Here is a 22,596-nt window from a genome sequence, read left to right as displayed (position 1 = left end):
TTCCAGTAGATAATCCAGCCAAACTTATTTCCTGTAGATAATCCACCCATCCTTATTTCCAGTAGATTTTCCAGAGACCCACATTTCCAGTAGATAATCCAGCCACCCTTATTTCTAATAGATAATCCAGCCACCCACATTTCCAGTAGATAATCCAGCCACCCACATTTCCAGTTGATAAATCCAGCCATCCTCATTCCCAGTAGATAATCCAGCCGCCCAATAATCCAGCCATCCTCATCCCCAGTAGATAATCCAGCCTCCCACATTTCCAGTTGATAAATCCAGCCACCCTCATCCCCAGTAGACCATCCAGCCATCCTTATCACAAGTAGATAATCCAGCCACCCTTATTCTCAGTAGATATCCAGCCACCATCATTCGAAGATTCCCAGTAGCTAATCCAGCCACCCACATGTCCAGTAGATAATTCAGTCACCAACATTTCCAGTATATAATCCAGCAACCCTCATTTCCAGTAGATAATCCATACACCCTTATTCCCAGTAAATAATCCAGCCACCCTCATTCCCAGTAGACCATCCAGCCATCCTTATCACCAGTAGATAATCCAGCCATCCTCATTCCCAGTAGATAATCCAACAGCCCACATTTCCAATATATAATACAGCCATCCTCATTTCCAGTAGATTCTCAAGCCACCCTCATTTCCAGTAGATAATCCAGCCACCCTCATCCCCAGTAGATAATCCAGCCATTCTCATTCCCAGTAGATTATCCAGCCAACCTTATTCCCAGTAAATAATCCAACCACCCTTATTCCCAGTAGATAATCCAGCCACCCTCATTCCAAGTAGATAATCCAGCCACCCACATTCCCAATAGATAATCCAACAGCCCACATTTCCAAAAGAAAATCCCGCCATCCTCATTTCCAGTAGATAATTCAGCCATCCTCATTTCCAGAAGATTCTCAAGCCACCCTCATCTCCAGTAGATAATCCAGCCATCCTCATTTACAGTAGATTCTCAAGCCACCCTCATCTCCAGTAGATAATCCAGCCCCCCTCATCCCCAGGAGATAATCCAGCCATTCTCATTTCCAGTAGATTATCCAGCCACCCTTATTCCTAGGAGATAATCCAGCCACCCTCCTTTCCAGTAGATAATCCAGTCACCTTCATTCCCAGTAGACAATCCAGCCACCCTCATTTCCTGTGTTATATATGATAGATAATCCAGCCACCCACATTCCCAATAGATAATCCAACAGCCCACATTTCCAATATATAATCCAGCCACCCTCATCCCAAGTAGATAATCCAGCCATTCTCATTTCCAGTAGATTATCCAGCCACCCTTATTCCTAGGAGATAATCCAGCCACCCTCATCCCCAGTAAATAATCCAGCCACCCTTATTTCTAATAGATAATCCAGCCATCCTCAGTCCCAGTAGATAATCCAACAGCCCACATTTCCAAAAGAAAATCCCGCCATCCTCATTTCCAGTATATTCTCAAGCCACCCTCATCTCCAGTAGATAATCCAGCCAAACTTATTTCCTTTAGATAATCCAGCCATCCTCAGTCCCAGTAGATAATCCAACAGCCCACATTTCCAAAAGAAAATCCCGCCATCCTCATTTCCAGTAGATTCTCAAGCCTACCTCATTTCCAGTAGATAACCCAGCCATTCTCATTCCCAGTAAATTATCCAGCCACCCTTATTCCTAGGAGATAATCCAGCCACCCTCATTTCCTGTGTTATATATGATAGACAATCCAGCCACCCTCATTCCCAGTAGACCATCCAGCCATCCTTATCCCCAGTAGATAATCCAGCCATCCTCATTCCCAGTAGATAATCCAACAGCCCACATTTCCAATATATAATCCAGCCATCCTCATTTCCAGTAGATTCTCAAGCCACCCTCATTTCCAGTAGATAATCCAGCCACCCTCATTCCCAGTAGATAATCCAACAGCCCACATTTCCAATATATAATCCAGCCATCCTCATTTACAGTAGATTCTCAAGCCACCCTCATTTCCAGTAGATAACCCAGCCACCCTCATCCCCAGTAGATAATCCAGCCATTCTCATTCCCAGTAGATTATCCAGCCACCCTTATTCCCAGTAAATAATCCAGCCACCCTTATTCGCAGTAGATAATCCAGCCACTCTCATTCCAAGTAAATAATCCAGCCACCATCATTACCAGTAAATAATCCAGCCACCCTTATTCTCAGTAGATAATCCAGCCACCCTCATTCCCAGTAGACAATCCAGCCATCCTTATCCCCAGTAGATAATCCAGCCATCCTCAGTCCCAGTAGATAATCCAACAGCCCACATTTCCAATATATAATCCAGCCATCCTCATTTCCAGTAGATTCTCAAGCCACCCTCATCTCCAGTAGATAATCCAGCCACCCTCATCCCCAGTAGATAATCCAGCCATTCTCATTCCCAGTAGATTATCCAGCCACCCTTATTCCCAGTAAATAATCCAGCCACCCTTATTCGCAGTAGATAATCCAGCCACTCTCATTCCAAGTAAATAATCCAGCCACCCTCATTCCCAGTAAATAATCCAGCCACCCTCATTTCCAGTAGATAATCCAGCCACCCTCATTCCCAGTATATAATCCAGCCATCCTCATTCCCAGTAGATAATCCAGCAACCCTTGTTCCCAGTAGATAATCCAGCCACCCTCATTCCCAGTAAATAATCCAGCTACCCTTATTCTCAGTAGATATCCAGCCACCATCATTCGAAGTAGATAATCCAGCCACCCTCTTTCCCAGTAGATAATCCAGCCACCCTTATTCCTAGGAGATAATCCAGCCACCCTTATTCCCAGTAGATAATCCAACAGCCCACATTTCCAATATATAATCCAGCCACCCTCATTTCCTGTGTTATATATGATCCCATGTCTCGTACGTTGTAAACGGCCCCTATATACTGAGACAGGAGCTAGCCTATTGTATGATATTTTTTATTACTATTACTATCAGTGTTAAATTACAAAGAGCATTGTAAATATTCTTGAAATCCTACACTGACATTGTACATGATACATGATAGTGCAAAAATATGTCATAAGAAAAGAGAAGAAAGGCATTGTGGTGCTCCGAGCATGAAAAAGGCATTGTGGTGCTCCGAGCGTGAAAAAGGATTTAAATGTGCCTGGAATGTGTGCAAATGTATCCGTGTACTTCGTATTTTTTGTTTACTATAAAATTACTTAGAAATTAAATTACTGTTCGTTTCCACGTAATGTCCGTGTTGTTTATAAGTCCTAGAGTTTAACGTAATGAAACACTACCGCGACAATACACGAGGACAAATTGAATTTTAAGAGTTGGATCGATAACAAAGAACCGATGAGACACCAGATACAGAAGGAGAGACACCAAGAACCCACGGAAATTTACATTCTGAAATGGCAAGCTTCTAAAAAATGTAGGGAAATTGGCCATTTGCGATCTCAGAAACGTTGTATATGTCGGCCATTGGATCATTTGCGATCTCAAAACGTTGTATGTGTCGGCCATTGGATCATTTGCGATATCAGAAACGTTGTATATGTCGGCCATTGGATCATTTGCGATCTCAGAAACGTTGTATATGTCGGCCATTGGATCATTTGCGATATCAGAAACGTTGCATATGTCGGCCATTGGATCATTTGCGATATCAGAAACGTTGTATATGTCGGCCATTGGATCATTTGCGATATCAGAAACATTGTATATGTCGGCCATTGGATCATTTGCGATATCAGAAACGTTGTATATGTCGGCAATTGGATCATTAGCGATCTCAGAAACGTCGTATGTGTCGGCCATTGGATCATTTGCGATATGAGAAACGTTGTATATGTCGGCCATTGGGTCAATTGCGATATCAGAAACGTTGTATATGTCGGCAATTGGATCATTAGCGATCTCAGAAACGTTGTATGTGGCGGCCATTGGATCATTTGCTATCTCAGAAACGTTGTATTTGTCGGCCATTGGATCATTTGCGATATCAGAAACGTTGCATATGTCGGCCATTGGATCATTTGCGATATGAGAAACGTTGTATATGTCGGCCATTGGATCATTAGCGATATCAGAAACGTTGTATATGTCGGCAATTGGATCATTAGCGATCTCAGAAACGTCGTATGTGTCGGCCATTGGATCATTTGCGATCTCAGAAACGTTGTATATGTCGGTCATTGCCGATCTTGACAGTTTTAATCATTTTGAACTCTGAAACATCTTACCGTACATGTGAAATTGATTACATTTTTACTCTTTTCAATGCTGAAATAGATTTACCAAATTTGTATAAGACTGTCTTATCCACAGAATGGTTTGTTACATTTGTCTTTAGACCTTTAATAGCATTGAAGAGTCATAAAAGCGCAAATATGATCATATGGTGCACTGAAACGTTTGTCCTTTTTTCTTCGTTCGTATTTCTAGAAACTGTTTGATGTAATAAGGTGGTTAATTATCTCATAGATATCTTTGAAAAAATACAAAGACAATAAGACCAGGTATTCCGAGAGAGTAAGCGTGTTCTGTGTCATCGTTGACAACTGCGATGTAAATCTACCTTTCATAAAATATGTCCGATTGCGATTGGTCCACACTCATCTAATGGACCTAATTTCTACGTCTCGTCTCCCCTTGTTATACCAACAGAGGATTATTATTTGAACCTGAGAATTATTCCAAAAAGAGAACAAACACAAAGCAATATCATTGTTGTAATTTAATTTTTACTTTGTTTTTATTTACAATGACGACTGTTTAAACTCCTGGCCATAAAGGACATAAATGAACACAAATGAAAATGACATAAGTTTCTCCAGTATTCATACCTCCCTTAGTCTCAACCTTCAACCAACACACGCTCCACGTCTTCTACACCAGAGTTCTCATACACAGAAAACAGAATAGAGGAAATACATTTCTCTCCCTATTAGACAGAGATATCCAAACTTCTGGTCAGGGGAAAGGTATCTCGGTCTAAACCGACGGTAAAGACCGGGGATTCCCATGTCATAACAATTGTATGACGTCACGTCAACAATACATTGACGTCCTGTCAACAATAGCAGATCTTGGAAGATAACTGGGATCTGCTGGAAATTTTAAGATAAACGTTTGCATTTCATGAAATTGCTATTTGATGTGGGAGAAAATAATCATTCCCCACTTTTGGAGTAAGACAGAATAATCTCAACCCTCGGGGTAAGATTCTTAACCCTTTCACCACTGTAGACGATAATGGACTTACCCAGATTAATGCATGGTAGAGTTTATTGAAGTTACATAGGGGTGAAAGGGTTAAATGTCTGGCCCTCAGCAAAGCCTCTGGCAAGGATCTTACTCCTAGGGTTGAGATTTTTCTGTCTTACCTTCAAGGTGGGGAAACCAATATATTGCTGATATTCATTTCACTACAAATTATTACTTTATTACATGTACATCAATTTTTCCATCTGAAGAAATGTGAATATTGTTCCATATCTATATCTACTGCACTTTATTTTTGATAAACATTTTTCGATCTTGTGATTGGTTGATACTGTTTGTCCTAACAAAGTATAATGTGATTGGTTGATACTGTTTGTCCTAACGAAGTGAACTGTGATTGGTTGATCAAAGCAACTCTATATTAGAAATAAGGAAAGAGTCCTGAATTATGTTAAATATTTTTTGAGTAATCTTAGAGTAATCAGTACACAGACAAGTGGAACAGAAAATACCCTTAACAAAGTAAACTGTGATTGGTTGATACTGCATGCCCTCACAAAATAACCTGTGATTGGTTGATATGGTTGAGGCTAAGGAAGAGACTGACAGGCTGGAAGGTGTAAATTTATCACATGTAGCATTGCACCAATTACACATCTAGTCTCTCATCCTCACTCATCTAGTCTCTCATCCTCACTCATCTAGTCTCTCATCATCACTCATCTAGTCTCTCATCATCACTCATTGTACCTCAATCATCCACTACCTATCATCTCACATTACCAATTAGCATACCTTAAACTCACTCGTCCCATTCTCCCGTGAATTGACAACCTCGTCCTATTTTTCAGTTACCTATAACTAGCACTATTACAATCATATCACATGCACAATTCAACCCCCTATCAAATTCAAACACTAAATTGTAGGCAGTTTAATTCATTCAACCCTGAAATTTTATAATGGACTATTCCAACCTTTGAATTGGAAGAGTTTAAATGTCTGCAGGGGTGAATGAGTATATCCTGTAGGCCCCCATATCTTCCAGTGGATTTACATATATATTCTATTCTTTAAAAATTCTCATAATATTGCAGTCATTTTTTGTAGGTTCAGCCACAGGAGTTTGTTACAAATGTCTCAAATACACAAATGCTTTACTGATATGGGTCACAGCACACCTAAACACAATGCTATAATAATAACGATCTTGTACGTCGATGTGCTGTGACCCATATCAGTATAGACGCCCGTTTTTACTGTGAATCTTTGAGTTAAAGTCATCAAAAGAGTGTTATCAATTATATTTCCTTTGGTTGAATTTAGAGTTTATACTATCACATTTCTCCTTCCCATTCTCTTCTTTTCTCTCTCTCTCCATCTCACAAACACGCACACATACATGTACACTGAAACTATAAACCATTGTAAATCAGTCACTTAGTTGACCTTGGGAAGAGAAGAGAAGTTCTGTGTAGAACATCTGAGACACCCGTTTTATGTAACATCAGTAAATATCTTCAGAATTTCTCAGTAAATGTTACGCGATACATTATTGATCATCAATGTAATGATATCCCATAATAATCTAAACAAATTAACCCTTTCACCACTGTAGACCATAATGGACTCATCCAGATCAATGTATGGTAGAGTCTACTAAAGCTACCTAGGGGTGAAAGGGTTAACTTCCTCTGATGATGTAATCTGATACCAAGTTACATCACATGAAAACTTAACCACCAGATGACTAAGATGTCTACCTAGAGAGTTCCTCGTCCCGTACCTAAGTCAACACCAACTTTCTGTCTCAAAATGATGTTTGCACATATCTCTGACTCGCAAAATATCTGTTCATCATCTAAAAACACGAGTACACACTCCCGGCCGTCCATTGTACGGGAACAGTTACTAAACTTACACGGACATACAACACACGATTAGGCAGTAACATAATTACGATAAATACAACATGATTTTTTGGGACACATATGGATACCATTTCATATTTATAGCTTATTAAGTTAAAATAATGTTCAGGTCTCAACATCATGACATATACAATAATACTGAACAATGTTCTATTTACAGCGATAACAAGGCAATTAACTTAAGAAACAAATTTGGTGAAAATTCTCGTTTTTCAGAATAAAATAATGAAGAAAAATGAACATGGTGTGTTTTCATTCTCTTTGCATTGAGCAAAAAGATACAGTAATACAAAAACACATTAATCAATTAATATCTCATAAATGTTTGTAATTTACCCTTAAAGATGGTCCGAGATGATGTCAGTTAGTGCGGCATCTTGATATGCCGCTGGAAAGTGGCATCATTCCCAGGCCACATTACATATACAAATATTGCTGATTACAAGGCGTGAGCCAGTAGACACATGTCTCCATTTGATATATAGGTCGTTAACATGACTCTCATTAGCTAGTGGATTTCAATACAAAACAACGCAATCACAGACTAACATCAACTTATTAACAGATTTACAAGATTAACCCTTTCACCACTGTGAACCATAATGGAATCATCCATATAAATGTATGGTAGAGTCAACTAAAGTTACCTAGGGGCGAAAGGGTAAAACCTGAAGGATAAAAAAAATGTTCTAATGTCAAAAATCCAATTCAATCAAGCTTTGTTAATGATATGTTCATTAAAATTTACAAAAAAAAAATTGTTTTGAAAGATATTTGTAGGAATACAGGTATCTTTGTGAATAATATCTAAAGGTAGCCATTTTGAATTTCAGGACCTGTATACATGTACATGTACTTTGTTATCAATTTTAATAATTACAATAAAATTACTTAAATTTTAACCTTAATTTCAATGGTTACTAAGCTTGAAATGAGTACAGATTCAAAGTCTGATTAAAACAAACCTTAGTGCTCTGCCAGCATTTCCTATAAAAACTGATAAAAAAATAATCAAAAATTTGATATTTGTTTATTTGTGAAAATATTTCGAAATGTGTAAAACAATCACTATGGTAACGAGAATCTGTCTTTTAAGTGACTCCATCATCATCAATTTGAAGCTATGACAATGCTGTTATTGTTCCTGGCAGATCCAGAATTTCTGAAAAGACGGGCCTAAATTTCCAGAATGTGCTACCCAACTTTCCCATCAGTCGGAGTGGGGGTTAGAGTGGGGGAGGGGCCTCCCATAAGCTACATCCTAACCCCCACCAAAAAAGTAACGATTTGGGCTGAAAGGGAGGCTGGATCTGCCATTGTTTGTAGCTGTAAAAGCTTGTAGTTGTAAAAAGAACACTTTTCCATCCTTCAGTCTAATCTTTACAGTATCTGTATACATCACCGAATCAAATAAAGTTGTCTTCACTTCAACTTATAAAACTCCTATCATCTTTTTGATTAGCAATTGTAACTTCTTATTAATCCTGATGTAACTATTTCAAGACATAAAAAGAACTAGAAATTATTCAGTTGTATGAAAGGTAATGCTGGGAAATATACGACTTATAACAAATTCTGTTTGAGTTAAGTTGCTCTGTCACAGAGATTAATATTTCCATACAGAAATAATCATTTCTTACAGCAGTGAGCCTAGAACAGTGAATACATGTTAACCAAGGTTCTATTTCTCAGAAACTCATCAATATTTGACAATTAACAATTGCAACATTTTCCAATAATTTACAATTTAGAACGTCCATCAAAACCATGACAACTTTGGGATACTTTACTCAAAGGGAAGTAACTCGGACAATTATTATTATTTGTGGGTCTAATAAATTTAAATTCTACATTTAACATTATAACCTACTTTGTTTTCATTAAATATCACAAGTACCTATTTTTGGTGCTCAGAGAAAAAAATAAAATCCTTTGGCAGTTTCTCATTAATATAATTACAAACCATCATAACAAGATGCACTTGTATGAAAATTCTCTTGTAACAACAAAAAATCCTGAGTATTTTGTTCAATGTTCAACTCTATCCTCCCCTTCATTCAACCCTAAACTAGCCTCCGTGGATCCGTAAGATTCCTTCCGAGGGGGGAGAGTCCGAAGTTCACGTAATCCTTCCGAGGGGGGAGAGTCCGAAGTTCACGTAATCCTTCCGAGGGGGGAGAGTCGGAAGTTCACGTAATCATGAGTACAGAAAAGTCAGCTCCATACATCCTCCTCGTTTCTGGCTCAAATTCAACAAAACGAAAAGAAAAAAAGGAAGAAATTCTCGTTATTTTGTTATAATAATTAACACCTATTTAAATGCCACACTTTGACAACATGATAACTTGAGGTGAGTTGTTTTGATACAAATTTGACAAACAAATCCATCAGATGTGTCCATTTCACACGACGAGAAATTTGTGTCAAACACCCTCACACCTATCAGGGCAGTCAAGGTGTGCACCGTGGTCAGAAACATAAGTCCGAACAGGTGAACAGTGTCCTCCAGTACTATGATCGGGACTGTGTGTATCACTCGGCACTTTACTGAACGTGGAAAATTCTATCGTTCCTTCTGAAATTACAAAGAAGGAATTCAATTAGCACAACATTTTTGACAAAATTACATGATTATTATTATTAAATAAGATATTAAAATCAGGATGACATCTGTTTTTTTTCTTACAAACTGATTTTGCTCTGAAACATCTAATATATTGGGGTATTTTTATCTAAGAGTTTCGAAAGAACAGTCACAAGTATGATAAGAATCCTGATTAAGTCATTCACCCCTGGAGACAGATTTGAACCCTTCCAATTCAAAGGTTGGAATAGTTTATTATGAAATTTCAGGGGTTAAGAAGTTTAGATATACAGGAGAAAAATGTTTAAGAGAAGTCTTTTTGGTGTAAGTACATTTTTACGGAGGTATGTATTACAAATAAAACTAACCGTTACTGCTAAGGTCTGTGTTTGTGGCCTGGTCGCGGGTCATTTGTTCCCGCGCCTGAGCTCTCCGCCGCCGCCGTTTCTGTTTTCCTGCACTTTCCCCGTCCACACTATTCACAGCTGAACTGTCATACGAAGCCCTCACAACACCCTCACTTTGAAGTTGATCACATGACCTAGCCAGCTGGTCACATGATCGATTTGAATTTGAATATCTCCCAGGCGAATCCGAGTGAAATTGGTCAAAACAGCTTGGTACATTACTTGAGTGAGGAGAGGGCGGACAGGCGGGTGCTTCCCCGCCCCCCAGAGAGTCCGGGCTCTGAAGGGGACATCCCTCATCCCCTAGGGATCCAGATTGTTGCAAACAGTTGTCCGCATGCTCCATACCACGGTGAAGAGAACTGTCCATGCTCCTGTTTATTTTATTAAAATTATTGTCACTACCACCCGGGTGGTTTGATATCGTCCCGTTGGGCATAAAACTGTTGGGTGGCTGTGGACGAGAAACAGAACATGAAGTCAGGTATTCAAACAAATCGAACAATATTCTAAAAGGACATCATTGTATTCATCATTCATACATGCTTCAAAATCATACTCATGTTATTCTTATAGAAAGACAGGAAAATTTGTAGGATTTTCTTAAAACATTGCAAATCAACAAAAAAACACTTGATTTCTGTGATTATCTTTTTACACTAAAACCCATCAAGCAATGTATTGACAAGGATTTGAAATCTTGGAAAGAACACCAGGAGGTGATATCACTTGTTTCATAATTCTGAATAAACAGTCATGAGGAATCTTAATTCATGATCAACTCTCTTTATAAAATTTAACAGCAAAACAAACATTTCAGGAAATGTCAGTGAAAATTTATGAATATTTTTGTCAGTGAATCCAATATAAACCACCAATACATGGTAATTATTTCTACTGAGTATCAACAATTAATTAATTAACTTATTTTTTTAAATTATTTAATCATTTAACACAAATCTATCTAATTACAGTGAAATCCACAGCGAACAATCAGTAATACAGAAGTCACTCTTCCTGCTTCTGTAATTTGGCCAATCTGTTGCTTTCCAAATATTTTCTTTAAAATTTAAGTCCATATTGAAAAAGCTCCAATGTGAGTCAAAGAAAGATAAAGGATCATTGATTTCACATAACACGCTGTAGGTTTTGCCTGTTGCCCGATTCCCATTAAATCTGATTGATTTAATAAAATATTTTGAAATGAAGCAGCTGAAGGTTACTAGACCTACCTGGTAAGTTGTTGCCACCCCGTGGCCACCGTACCCGTTACTGAACGTATGCGGGTCCACATCCGTCAGCGGATTCACACTAATGTTCATTTTTGTATAAGAATTCGGCACATGCCCATTGGCCACTGAGCCATTCAGTCCATTCACACCAGAGTATTTCTTACGTAAACTGTCCACATGAATTCGCTGAGCCGAATCTTGAAATTTACTGACTCGCATGTGATCATTCATGGCATCTGTGGTAAAATTAAGAAACATTGAAAACATTGGTATCAGATTTGATCTATCTAAGAATAAGCAAAACATGGAAAAGGTGAGCAATAAAAATTGCAGTAAACTTTTTCAGGAAGTTAAAATATGTAAAACAGATAAACACAGGACATTAATGATGGGAAAATGAGACTAAACATCACATAGTGGGTGAACGTTGAGGTTGTGTGTACCCCAGTCGATGGATTCCTGAGTCAAATTCACTAGTCTGGTCATAGGAGTAATTGAAATTCAAAAGAAGGTATTACCAGGCAACATCAAATGGGGAGTCGCTGCAAATTTAATCCAGTTTACATGTTACGACCTTCAAGGTATCAGGACGTTGTGGGCTGAAACCTGTAAACTGGATTAAATTTTCCACGACTCCTCACTTAGTGTTGTCTGGTCATCTCTTCATTTGAAAGACAAACAAGTAATTGCTAGAGTAACAGCTAAACTCATTCACCCTACAATTTCAAAATCAACTTGCCCAGTCAGGCACAAATGAGACTTTAGGGGTGAAAGGGTTAATTCAGCCTTGACTAAAAACAAATTGAGATAGAAAACCTACCCATCATTCTCCGCTGCTGCCGTTGTTTCCACCAGCACATAAACATAAATACGATGAGAAACAGCATCATGACGCCGAGCACGATACCAAGAATCATGTACAACATTTCACTACTAGACTTAGTGTTTGTAGGTATAGGGCCGTCCACCTCTGAACTTGGCTGAGCAGCCTTCACAGGATTCTCAGGATCTGTCGGCGATTGTCCGCCGTTTCCTTCACCTGTCGGTGGCGGGAAAATCATAATCCCTTTACCACCTAACGTCCTCTTTACCACCACATTGCTAAAATCACTATTTCCTGCGGCATTGAAACTCTGTATTTTGATGGAGTATTCCGTATTTGGTTGAAGAGGGGAAAGGAGATATGTGCGAGCAGTCGGTTCCATCATTTGTACAGACTCATACTCGTCTTGGGAACTGAACGGTTTGTAGTAGAGGAAAAAGCCTTCTATTTGGGAGGTCTTCACAGGCATATACTGAAATAAGAACAGAAATACAGGTTTTAGACATTTATACAAAATGATAGATGGCTGACACTTTTGATATATTTATGGGTGTAGGATGCTTTGTACATTATGATTGGTGTTTTAGTTATCTCCCTTCATTAGCATTGTCTTACAATTCAGATTCACCTGAATGTTGTCAATGTAAACAATTTTGTGTACTTTCAAATATGTCATCAATTCTTGTGTAACGTCCAATTTGTCAACAATTCTTTTGTACCTTTCAAATTTGTCATCAATTCTTGTGACGCTTTCAATATGAGACCAAATTACTATTATTACAGATATATTGACAGGATCTTAACTCTTTTGAAAAGAAAATTATTTTGTCACAGTGAAGTCAACACAAAAAGACCACTTAAACAAGATTCTCTAAAAGAGAGCATGTTTCACAATCCCTGGATCACATGTGGGCCCCATCTCCGGTACAAGCCAGGGTGGAATGTCGGTTCTAGCATATAGTCATACATGTGGTGGGACAACTGTGTTGCTACAATGACGATGTAATACCTTCCATCTGACGTTGAGTCCGTACTCCAGGACACTGTTTGTAGACTCTTGGTCTCGTTCATACTCCACAGGCTCCACCTTGACTATCGTCGGCCGGCCCTCGGGAGCGCGGGGCTGTTTGAATTTCTTCACTGTCAGAGTGAACTTCTTTGAGTTGGGACCAGCAGTGTTATCATTATTTGAGTAGACAGCAGCAATGCGAAACTTGTACTGAGCTTCTGAAACAAACATTCATAATCAAAAGAGGGGCTATGCAGGGAAGTCCGGGGCACATTGGAAGGAGTAGGCGTAGATATGTATCCATACTTTATACAGAATAAAACGAATGCAGAAAGTATGACAGATTTATAACATGATGCTTATAAACATTTTGTGAAATATGAATAGAAGGATACTTATGATATTTGACACAGAAGTGTTTATTTTGAGAATCCATAACCTCATCCATCCCATGAATGGTATAAAAATGTTCTAGGAATTAAAATTGATCACAGTATACTTAAGACTTGTAACTAAGTTTTATCTTTCTCTGCCTTGTATCTTTCTCTGCCCAAGAACTATAGTGTAATTACACCTTGTTTTGTTTTTCCCTTTTAAAGGAAAGTGTAACTAATTGTACCCCATATAACTCTTTGCTATGTAAAAGGGTGAGCATCCATGACCGGAACTCTTTTTTATTGGAGATAAAAACACAGAGTGCAGGGACTCTCTACGATAAATTCTCAGAAATAACCTCCTATATCATATTCTATGAAAAGTCAGAAAAGTTCCATATCATACCTGGCTTGAGGTTCGAGACTTCGTACATCCGTTTGTCTCCCGGAATTTCCTCATCCTCCGTTTTCCATTGACCTTTCTTGGGTTTGATGATTTTGTACTGGACGCGGAAGAAAACAATCTGTAAGCCGTCATTTTCTGGGACTGACCAGTTGAGTTTGACTGATTTATCGGACAGCTGACTGACTTCGGGAGCAGTGGGAGGGACAAGTCTGTCTTTGGCTGAAAGCAGGAAAGGTAGATATCAATTAACTGAAATCATTTACATTCATCTGGTTAAATATACCTCATATCTTTAAAATTATCCTTTAGAAAAGTCCTTATTAAATTTTACCCCTGAAGACACATTTGAACTCTTCCAATTTAAAGGTTGGAATAGTTCATTGTGAAATTCCAGGGGTGAATGAGTTAATAGATTTAAAATGTAGCATGTATTAGACTCCAACACAGATTGATTAAAGTCATGTTGTTTAAATGTATTTCTCCATTTTCTCCCTCCTTAATTACTATCATACTTGTCTGTCTTACTATCAATTCAGATTAATGTTGGTCCAGAGGCTGAACTATAAATGTTTACTAGAAACTCACCAGCACTTTCATCGTTGGGCGGCCTCCTGTTTGGTTTCTTGTTCTTTTTCCGATTCCTCCTCCGTTTCTTGTTCCTTCTGTTATTTTTCCTCCTATTGGAGTCCGTCTTTCCTGGTCCTTCTGTATTACCATTTGAACCTGCATCCGAGTCTGAGGGAGACACTGCCGTATCATCCTCGTCATCTCCGTCAGTGCTAGGTTCGGATTGCCCTTTGACCTCTACGTAGATGGTGGAGTAAGCTACTCCGATTTCGTTGCTACACATACATTGGTAGAGGCCGCCATCTTCTGGCTTGATGTGTTTGATGGTGTAGGTTGTACCTGGCAAAACGAGACAATCATTCATCATGAAATTCGAACTTGTAAAAAAATCATCAAATATTTGAAAGTAAATATATAACTAGTATGGCAGATTTTAATTGTACATAGGATTAAGGTCGCCTTTTAGCTTCGAGCAAGAGGGGATTTCCCTTTATCTCAGAGGTAGAGTGTCCGACTAGAAACCTGTAGATCGCGGGTGCAATCCAGTGGAAGCACACTTCTCTTTCCTGTTACACTAGTATACCACGTAATAACCATTGGTGCTAGCTCTATCCTTATGTAAAGTAAAAATAGCGACATTAAGGTTCTGTGATAAATATCACCATTTAATTACTAATACAATTTTTCACCATTACATTGAAGCTCAACCAGAAATTTAAACAGAAAGAAAGCAACATCACAATAATAGCTTTGGGGAAGTTTTTCTGTTTTGGCTTTGACTCACTATAAAGACTTGGAATTCCTAAGATTATAACGTAAGCTAGATGTGGTTATAACATACCTCCATTTTTAGCCGTCAGGACTTTTCCCATGGGCACAGCGTTGTGGTACCAAATCACCTGCATCTCTGGCGAGCCCGTGATCTCGCACCGTAGACGGACAGACTCACTGGGGTTGATTGTGATAAACTGTGTCTCGGCCTGAACCCTCGGAGGTTCCAGGACCTCCAGCATTACCGCCTTGTGTTTCTCTATCCCTATCCCGTTACTGGCCTTACACGCGTACGTCCCCATGTCCTCGTGTTGTACATTCCATATAAATAGATGTCCTGTAAACATCAAAAACCACATCATTACCTAGAGCAGGGAATCTTTCTAATCTGACACAGTAAACCATAACATGTTGGTAAGATTAATTAGGACATGAAAATCCGCCAAATTTATTTTTAGATATCTTCTCTGGATATTTTTTTTTGTTAAAATGTATTTGATATGAACATATGCTTTTCTACGGTAGTTGGCTCGGTGTACAAACAAGCAGTACAACTCCCTGGCTTTAAAAATCAGGCTCATTTTCTTGTAGGAGTTACCTCCCTTACATCACATTTAATGTATGATATTTGTGGATACAATTTAATTTTAAGTAAAATATGTCCTAAATACAATTAAATTTACACATACCTATTTTAGAGGTAATCAATCACTTTGCATACTAGGTCTAAATTACAATACATTAACTATTATATCATATTGGTTCTAGTTTAGCATTCCTGTAGATCTAAATTACAATACATTAACTATTATGGAACTTTTCCTGCATTTGAATGCGGTGCAGCAGCAGCAGCCCCCATCAGGATGGGATAAACAGATTTACTCTACAAAGTCATCCAGACTGTTACTTGACTTGATAAGAGTTTTTGTTGGGTTTGACCTTACATGCTCAATACCCTTGTGTGTTTGTGTTCTACTCATTTCCTGAAGTTTGAAGGACATTTACTTGTTTAAACACGATACTAATATTTTGGTATCTTTTCTAACTTCAAGTGTTTAATCGTGATATTTACAAATACATACCTTTTTCTATTTTGTGGCGCGAGGACGGCAACTCGCCTCCATACGCCTCCCAGACGATCGTGGGCTGTGGCATCCCCAGGCCCACACACTCCAAGGTGACATTCTCACCAATCTCGGTCGTGAACGTGTTTTTAGAGGTAATGATAACGGCTTCTTGACTAGGAGCTGAAATGACAAAGACATTGATAGGAACTTCTCTATTTACCAAAAACACTATTTTTAATGTCAATTAATACCATTAAAATCGTTGAATGTTTTTCTGAGCTATTTCTGCACAAACTTCAGTTTGGTTCCCGATTGCCATCTCATGATATCACTTCAAATTTCAAAATGTGCTTTATCTCTTTAATTAAAAAACCTGACATATTCAAAGTAGAACAGGAAAGAATAGTAACAAGTCTGTAAGACAGTGGAAACACTCAATTCTAATTTGTTTGGTAAATTTTTATCATATTCAGGAAAAAATGACCAACACCTCAAAATGAAAGGTACATAATAGACTGATCCATATTTCTATGTGGAAGAGTTCATTGCAGGTTCTTGGGGATGACGTGTTATGATGCTAAACGTTTGTTTCTGATTTCAAAAACATCAATCACAGTTGATGAAAACTGAAAACAAAAACTAGGATGGTTATGACACAGAAGCCTTGCTATTTTGTATTTCCTTTCCTGAGAAGAGCTTTTTAATTTGGCAAAGATTCTTCCAGCTAAATTTCCTAACCATATGGTTGACTTGCTCACAAACCTCATGACTTCAAAGTAAGAAACACACACAAGACTGTGATCTACGAGGCTCCGACTCATAAATCTGTCACGTCAGGCGATTTACACATCAAAGTTCTACCACCGCAAAAAAAACGTCCCTTATGGATTATGGTTGTTATACCACTGATTGTATTACCTGGTAAAGCGTGAATGTTAAAACAAATTATAAACTGTACATTCTCTTTTCCTGTTTTTATCATTGACTTTATACGTAAAGGTGGAAGTTTAGCTTTTGATTCTGACCAGGAATTAGCACTTTACAACAGAAGATTCGGGAAAGAAAGAATAAATTCCCCCTCTACTGAGTCATCCGCAAAGGAACGAATACAGAAAACAAAGAGGATGAACATAAATTCCATGTGTAGTACATATCACTTAAGGGTGTATTCAATCTTAGACATTATGCCTGTGATTTGATAAAGAGTTATCTCCCTTTTACAGATCATTACTCTTTTAATTTAGCATGGCATCAGTATTACCAAAGCCTGCATTCTTGTGTTAAATTTTACAATTTGTCATTATTTAATTAAGCATGACCACATTTGCAATCATAAAGGATCATATTTAATTAAGCATGACCACATTAGCAATCATAAAGGATCATGTTAAATTAAGCATGACCACATTAGCAATCATAAAGGATCATGTTAAATTAGCATGACCACATTAGCAATCATACCGGATCATGTTAGATTAGCATGACCACATCAGCAATCATAAAGGATCATGTTAAATTAGCATGACCACATTAGCAATCCTAAAGGATCATGTTATTTGGAGTAGAACTCTTCTGGGAGGAGGTAAAAATCACAGAAAGGTAATTAAGGAGATTTGTGAGTTCAACACTGTTCCTATGAAGTCCACACAGTTAACACAAACAGACATTTATGTCTGTTTGGCTGTAACCCAATGTGAGGCGGTTTAAAGTTAGAACACAGAATTTATCGACGTGGAAAAACAATTAAATTACAGTGATGCATTTCAATGTCTGATGTGCAAACTGCAGCAGTAATTTTCTTTTCAAGAACAAAAGTGCAAATCCAATCAAGACGCTCTCCCCCAAAAAGAAAGATTCTTAAACAAGTTTTGTCTATCATGAAGGCATTGCGAGCTCCATAAGAAATTTGATACGTAAGATTACAGTCGACAGTACTTTCCCTCCTGTTCAAACAAACTTCCTTCTCTGAATAAAGAAAAAATGTCACCTTTAATGGTCCCGCTGACCTGACCTCTGACTTTGTGTACTCTCAAAACCAAAGTAATGTGTTAATTGTGATAAGGCAAAGGGTATACTCTCTAAATCTAACTTTTCCTTTTTTAGAACTTTGTTTTAATAAGAACATGTTATCAAGACCAGCTGACCCATGGTGATAACATTTATCTCAATTTCAGCTAATATTCTTTTAACTAAATTGAATACACAGGCTGGGGGTTGTTTCAGAAGATATATTATTCTACCATGAAAAGAGGTTTTCTCGCAATGCATTTATTCAGAAACAACTGTTCATCCAAAAAGTATTTTATATGTAACCGTATTGCATCTCAGCTTTCCACTGGTTATATTTACTGAGAGGAATATCAGCTTTCCACTGGTTATATTTACTGACAGGAATCTCAGCTTTCCACTGGTTATATTTACTGACAGGAATATCACGTTTTGAAGGTTGTAAGTTATAAGTTATATTTATAATTTAGTATTTTTAGCAAACATTTTACTAATTAAAAGCTATTTTTGATTATTTTTCCAAATTTTAATTATCATTTCAAAACATCATACATTTAACATAACTGAAATATCAATCAAGAATGTTAAAATCTCATTAAATAAGTACAAGTTCAAAGGTCAAGTGGATGCTTTATGATTAATGGCCAACCTATCGGCACACTAAGTAGGATAGGTCACTTATCTCAACTCATCTACCAAGGGGAGACAACCACATGTGGTTTTCGACTCTATCCACCAATCAACATCAATCTTTCACCAGACTCTGACACAAATCATTATCCTCTTTGCAAGGCTTTCCCCTTCTCATTTGCGAAAGACTTCGGTGGTTAGTGTAAGTAAAATCTACAGGTCATAGGCTAAACAAATTGACAATTGATACATTTTCCTGATCAAGTTGAAATGTCAAATAAGTTTACAATACCTATTAATGTACATAATATTTAGTTTTGTTAATTATCATAACGCTGAAAACTGGTCCAGAATATTATTGATATCGTCGAAGGTCACAGAGTACAATGTTAACCTTGATAGTTTATATTGTAATTCAATGAGCAGGGTTTGAATCAGATATCGGACTAATGCTCCATGACATATGTATAGCTACCACTAACCCACATCAGCTCTAAACAATACACAATTCTGGTCTGTCCAATGAAATATTATCCCAAATGATTTAAACGTCAACCGTTCATCATATACACATCATGTCATCGTGGGAAGGAAATGATGATCATTTTCTGGTTGTTTTATCATTCATACCTGTAAAATTAACACCTGTGCCGGACATGCCCTCCTGCAACGCTATAAATAGGTATGACCTCGGCGGCCCACCCCAATGATACGGATCTGGCCCCTATCAATCAAAGTCAAAACGCTGTAGAACCTTTATCTCCGAAATGAAATTTGAGAGTAGGGGTAATAGGTTATTCTAGTTACCGATTGGCTGGAGCTATTGGTCAGCTCAGTGGTCACTCAATGGCTACCTGGGGTTTCTATGTTGAACTGACCACAGATGAAAGGTTGCTAGGTTCCATGATTAATGATTGACAGACATTCAGTAGGCATTATTTGACTGTAATGAAATCGGTTTAGAAACATTCTGTTCCACATTTGTCAAAATGTCTAAATGTAGTCGGAGTCCCAATAGATTTTGACTTGTTGCAATAATTTGTGATGTATGCCGAGATATCAATCTTCATTTTCTTCTGGATCTTTTAACAAGTAGATTTATCACCGGCTTAAGTGGGTAGGGAAAGTTCAAACCACACCAAACAAATGTATGGGAAATATTTTGGCACTTTTCTGTGTGTGTACTAAGTCACGTACACTTAACAAAAGTGATTTAGTAAACAAAAATAAATAAACAATTAGATTTTCAACAAACTTTCAATTCTAACCTCCTACAAAAATATTTAAAAAATTCAAATTTCATTCTCTATATTAAAAATATTTTCAACTTTCCATTTTGTTTCTGTGATAGTACACACAAGAGTGAAGAAGACAATGTTTAATACTTCAAACCCCACTAAATATAAAATTATCAATTTCTTCATTGGTGTTACAATATTTCAACACAGTTTATTACTAAAAACTTTGTGACTGAAAGCTCAAATTCAATGGCTCAACATTCATTTGTTCTTTCCGAGAGTTGAACCGCTTCAGCACAATACACTGTTGTTATGTACCAGGTGAATTATTGAAGCTGTTGTGTAATTCTGTCAATTGTTACAACCGCAGAACTAGCCAAGCACATAAGGCAGTGTATTGTCCAACGACAGCCAGTAAAATTTAAAGCATAATTTTGAAACGGAAAAAGCACGAGTTGAATACGTAACAATATCGGTGCATGCATTAACAATGTTATGTTGGCTCATTAAATCAAATTTGTCGTTTTCTATTCTGCGGGCGAGCTTCTGACTCACAACTTGCATGCACACTGAACAGAATACCAGACCGGCATATTTTCCTATGAGCAATCTTTCAAAATAATAAACGGAACATTTAAAACTGCCAACATTGTGTAACACTGTTAACTCTCCCTACTAAGGATACCTGATGAATACAGCCGAAACAAAACAATAAAATCTCCTTATCTTTTCTAAAATGCCGTTCCCAACTGTGATGAATGACTGTAGATATCTCCCTTGCAGGAAAATCAATTTGTTTTGAGGTTTTGTCATACAATCTGTAATCATTTGGAACTTGAGGGGATTGTCTAGTTGAAACCTTTCCAAAGAGTCAAAATGGGCCTGCATTATTGATAAGACATGTTCTGGTGCATTTTGGAGAGCTCCTTTTTATTTTTTATTTTTCGGTGATAATTTAATTTTTTATAAAGTGTTCACTAAACACAAAAACAACTGTAATATGATATTAGTGTTCAAACAGAGCATTGGGTTAGTACAAAATAGAACTTGATTCCGTTATAAACAACCTGAAGACCTTTGGTGCCGTATGTTCAAGTGTACACTGTATATAATAAAACTCATTTCATCAGGAATAGAATGTATTGACAAAGTTTTTCAAGTTTATAAAAATTTGGCCAGCAGATGTCAACATAGCACTGTGTTTCTCTACAATAAGCTCGAGCGTTTGATTGATGTGTGAAAAACAGAAATAAACAGAGAAATCCTACTCGCCTCACTTTGAACTGTATAACATTTCATGTCTTAAATACGCTTCCACTTCTCCCATTCATCTTTTTACATAGAGCAGAATGCCGAGTTTGTTGGGTGGAAAGCCGTCTCAATTCATGCTAGGGGTCTTGTAAATGTTTGAACTACACATGTGATACGCTGCAGTCAAGACTGTTTCAAAGTAATGCTTGCGTTGAAGCAAGACGAAACTTTGGGACGTCATAAACATGGACCTTCTTAGGAAGAGCTTTGCTAATAAGTGTTTCCTTTGCAGCCTAATCTCACAGGATTGTAAAAGAACATCCCTTTCTTTAAGAAAATGATTATAAATTTTACAGGAAGGCTAACCACCGTTTCTATAACACCATGATAATTTCTAGGGGTATTCACCCCGATCCAACTTGGTGCATTTTCGATCCTGCCTACGGAACTGACCTCGGGTCATTAATTTCGTACTAGGAACTTACGGCTCATGCCATTCTCTTTACGTTACAAAATAAACACAAATGATTTCACAACTTCTAATCTAAGATTAAGTTTTCAAGATTTAAAAAAAAACCACTTGCAAAATGCGTTCTTTCGTTAACTTACAACTTAAATGATTAACTTATAATAACACTTAAAATCGAACAAATATTTTTGCAATTTTTGGCCACAGATTTGTTTTAAAAACATATTATTTGTAAGTTTTTGTCCAGAGCCTTCCCATTTAATAACAAGCCTGTGGAAACACAGCAAGTCCTTCCTTTTTGGAAGTTGATTTAAATGACTGAAATGAATTCCGAAAAAAATGTGGTTGTATGTCAACAAGCGATTAAAACCAAACTCCATGCATAAACTCCACAGGTATTTTCGGAAACTGTAATTTAGTTGTAAACATGGCTATTAGGTGAGTGAACGTTTGGCCGTGGCTCAGCGGTTAGCATGGTTGTGTGCCCCAGACCCAACCATTAATAATTGTATACCGTCCTCATCCAAAACAAAAATAACAGATTCCAACATTTTGTCACTAAACAGCACAAATGATAGACCCTGTCACGGAGTTCAGATTTTACGA

At 37.6% G+C, this 22,596-nt stretch overlaps 1 protein-coding gene across 5 annotated transcripts in view; it reads right to left on the bottom strand.

The window, feature by feature from the left end:
• Nucleotides 1-4,721: 4,721 nt before the first annotated feature.
• Nucleotides 4,722-22,596, bottom strand: part of LOC110442266 (brother of CDO-like) — a 192,213-nt gene continuing 174,338 nt past the window's right edge. For 4 of the 5 annotated variants that reach the window (XM_021485781.1, XM_021485780.1, XM_021485778.1 and 1 more), the window contains 9 exons: nucleotides 16,411-16,575; nucleotides 15,399-15,665; nucleotides 14,576-14,896; nucleotides 13,991-14,209; nucleotides 13,211-13,428; nucleotides 12,199-12,673; nucleotides 11,379-11,614; nucleotides 10,108-10,600; nucleotides 4,722-9,730 (listed from right to left, as the gene is read on the bottom strand). In XM_021485781.1, coding sequence (XP_021341456.1) covers nucleotides 9,579-9,730; nucleotides 10,108-10,600; nucleotides 11,379-11,614; nucleotides 12,199-12,673; nucleotides 13,211-13,428; nucleotides 13,991-14,209; nucleotides 14,576-14,896; nucleotides 15,399-15,665; nucleotides 16,411-16,575 — 2,546 coding nt within the window. In that variant the 3' untranslated portion in view covers nucleotides 4,722-9,578. The remainder of the gene's footprint in view (nucleotides 9,731-10,107; nucleotides 10,601-11,378; nucleotides 11,615-12,198; nucleotides 12,674-13,210; nucleotides 13,429-13,990; nucleotides 14,210-14,575; nucleotides 14,897-15,398; nucleotides 15,666-16,410; nucleotides 16,576-22,596) is intronic. The other variant, XM_021485782.1, reaches the window with a different exon arrangement.

The sequence above is a fragment of the Mizuhopecten yessoensis genome, unplaced genomic scaffold (genome assembly GCF_002113885.1).
Source record: "Mizuhopecten yessoensis strain PY_sf001 unplaced genomic scaffold, ASM211388v2 scaffold716241, whole genome shotgun sequence".
Lineage (NCBI taxonomy): Eukaryota > Metazoa > Mollusca > Bivalvia > Pectinida > Pectinidae > Mizuhopecten > Mizuhopecten yessoensis.
Note: the sequence above shows the minus strand (reverse complement) of the source record. Positions and strands in the feature narration are given on the sequence as shown.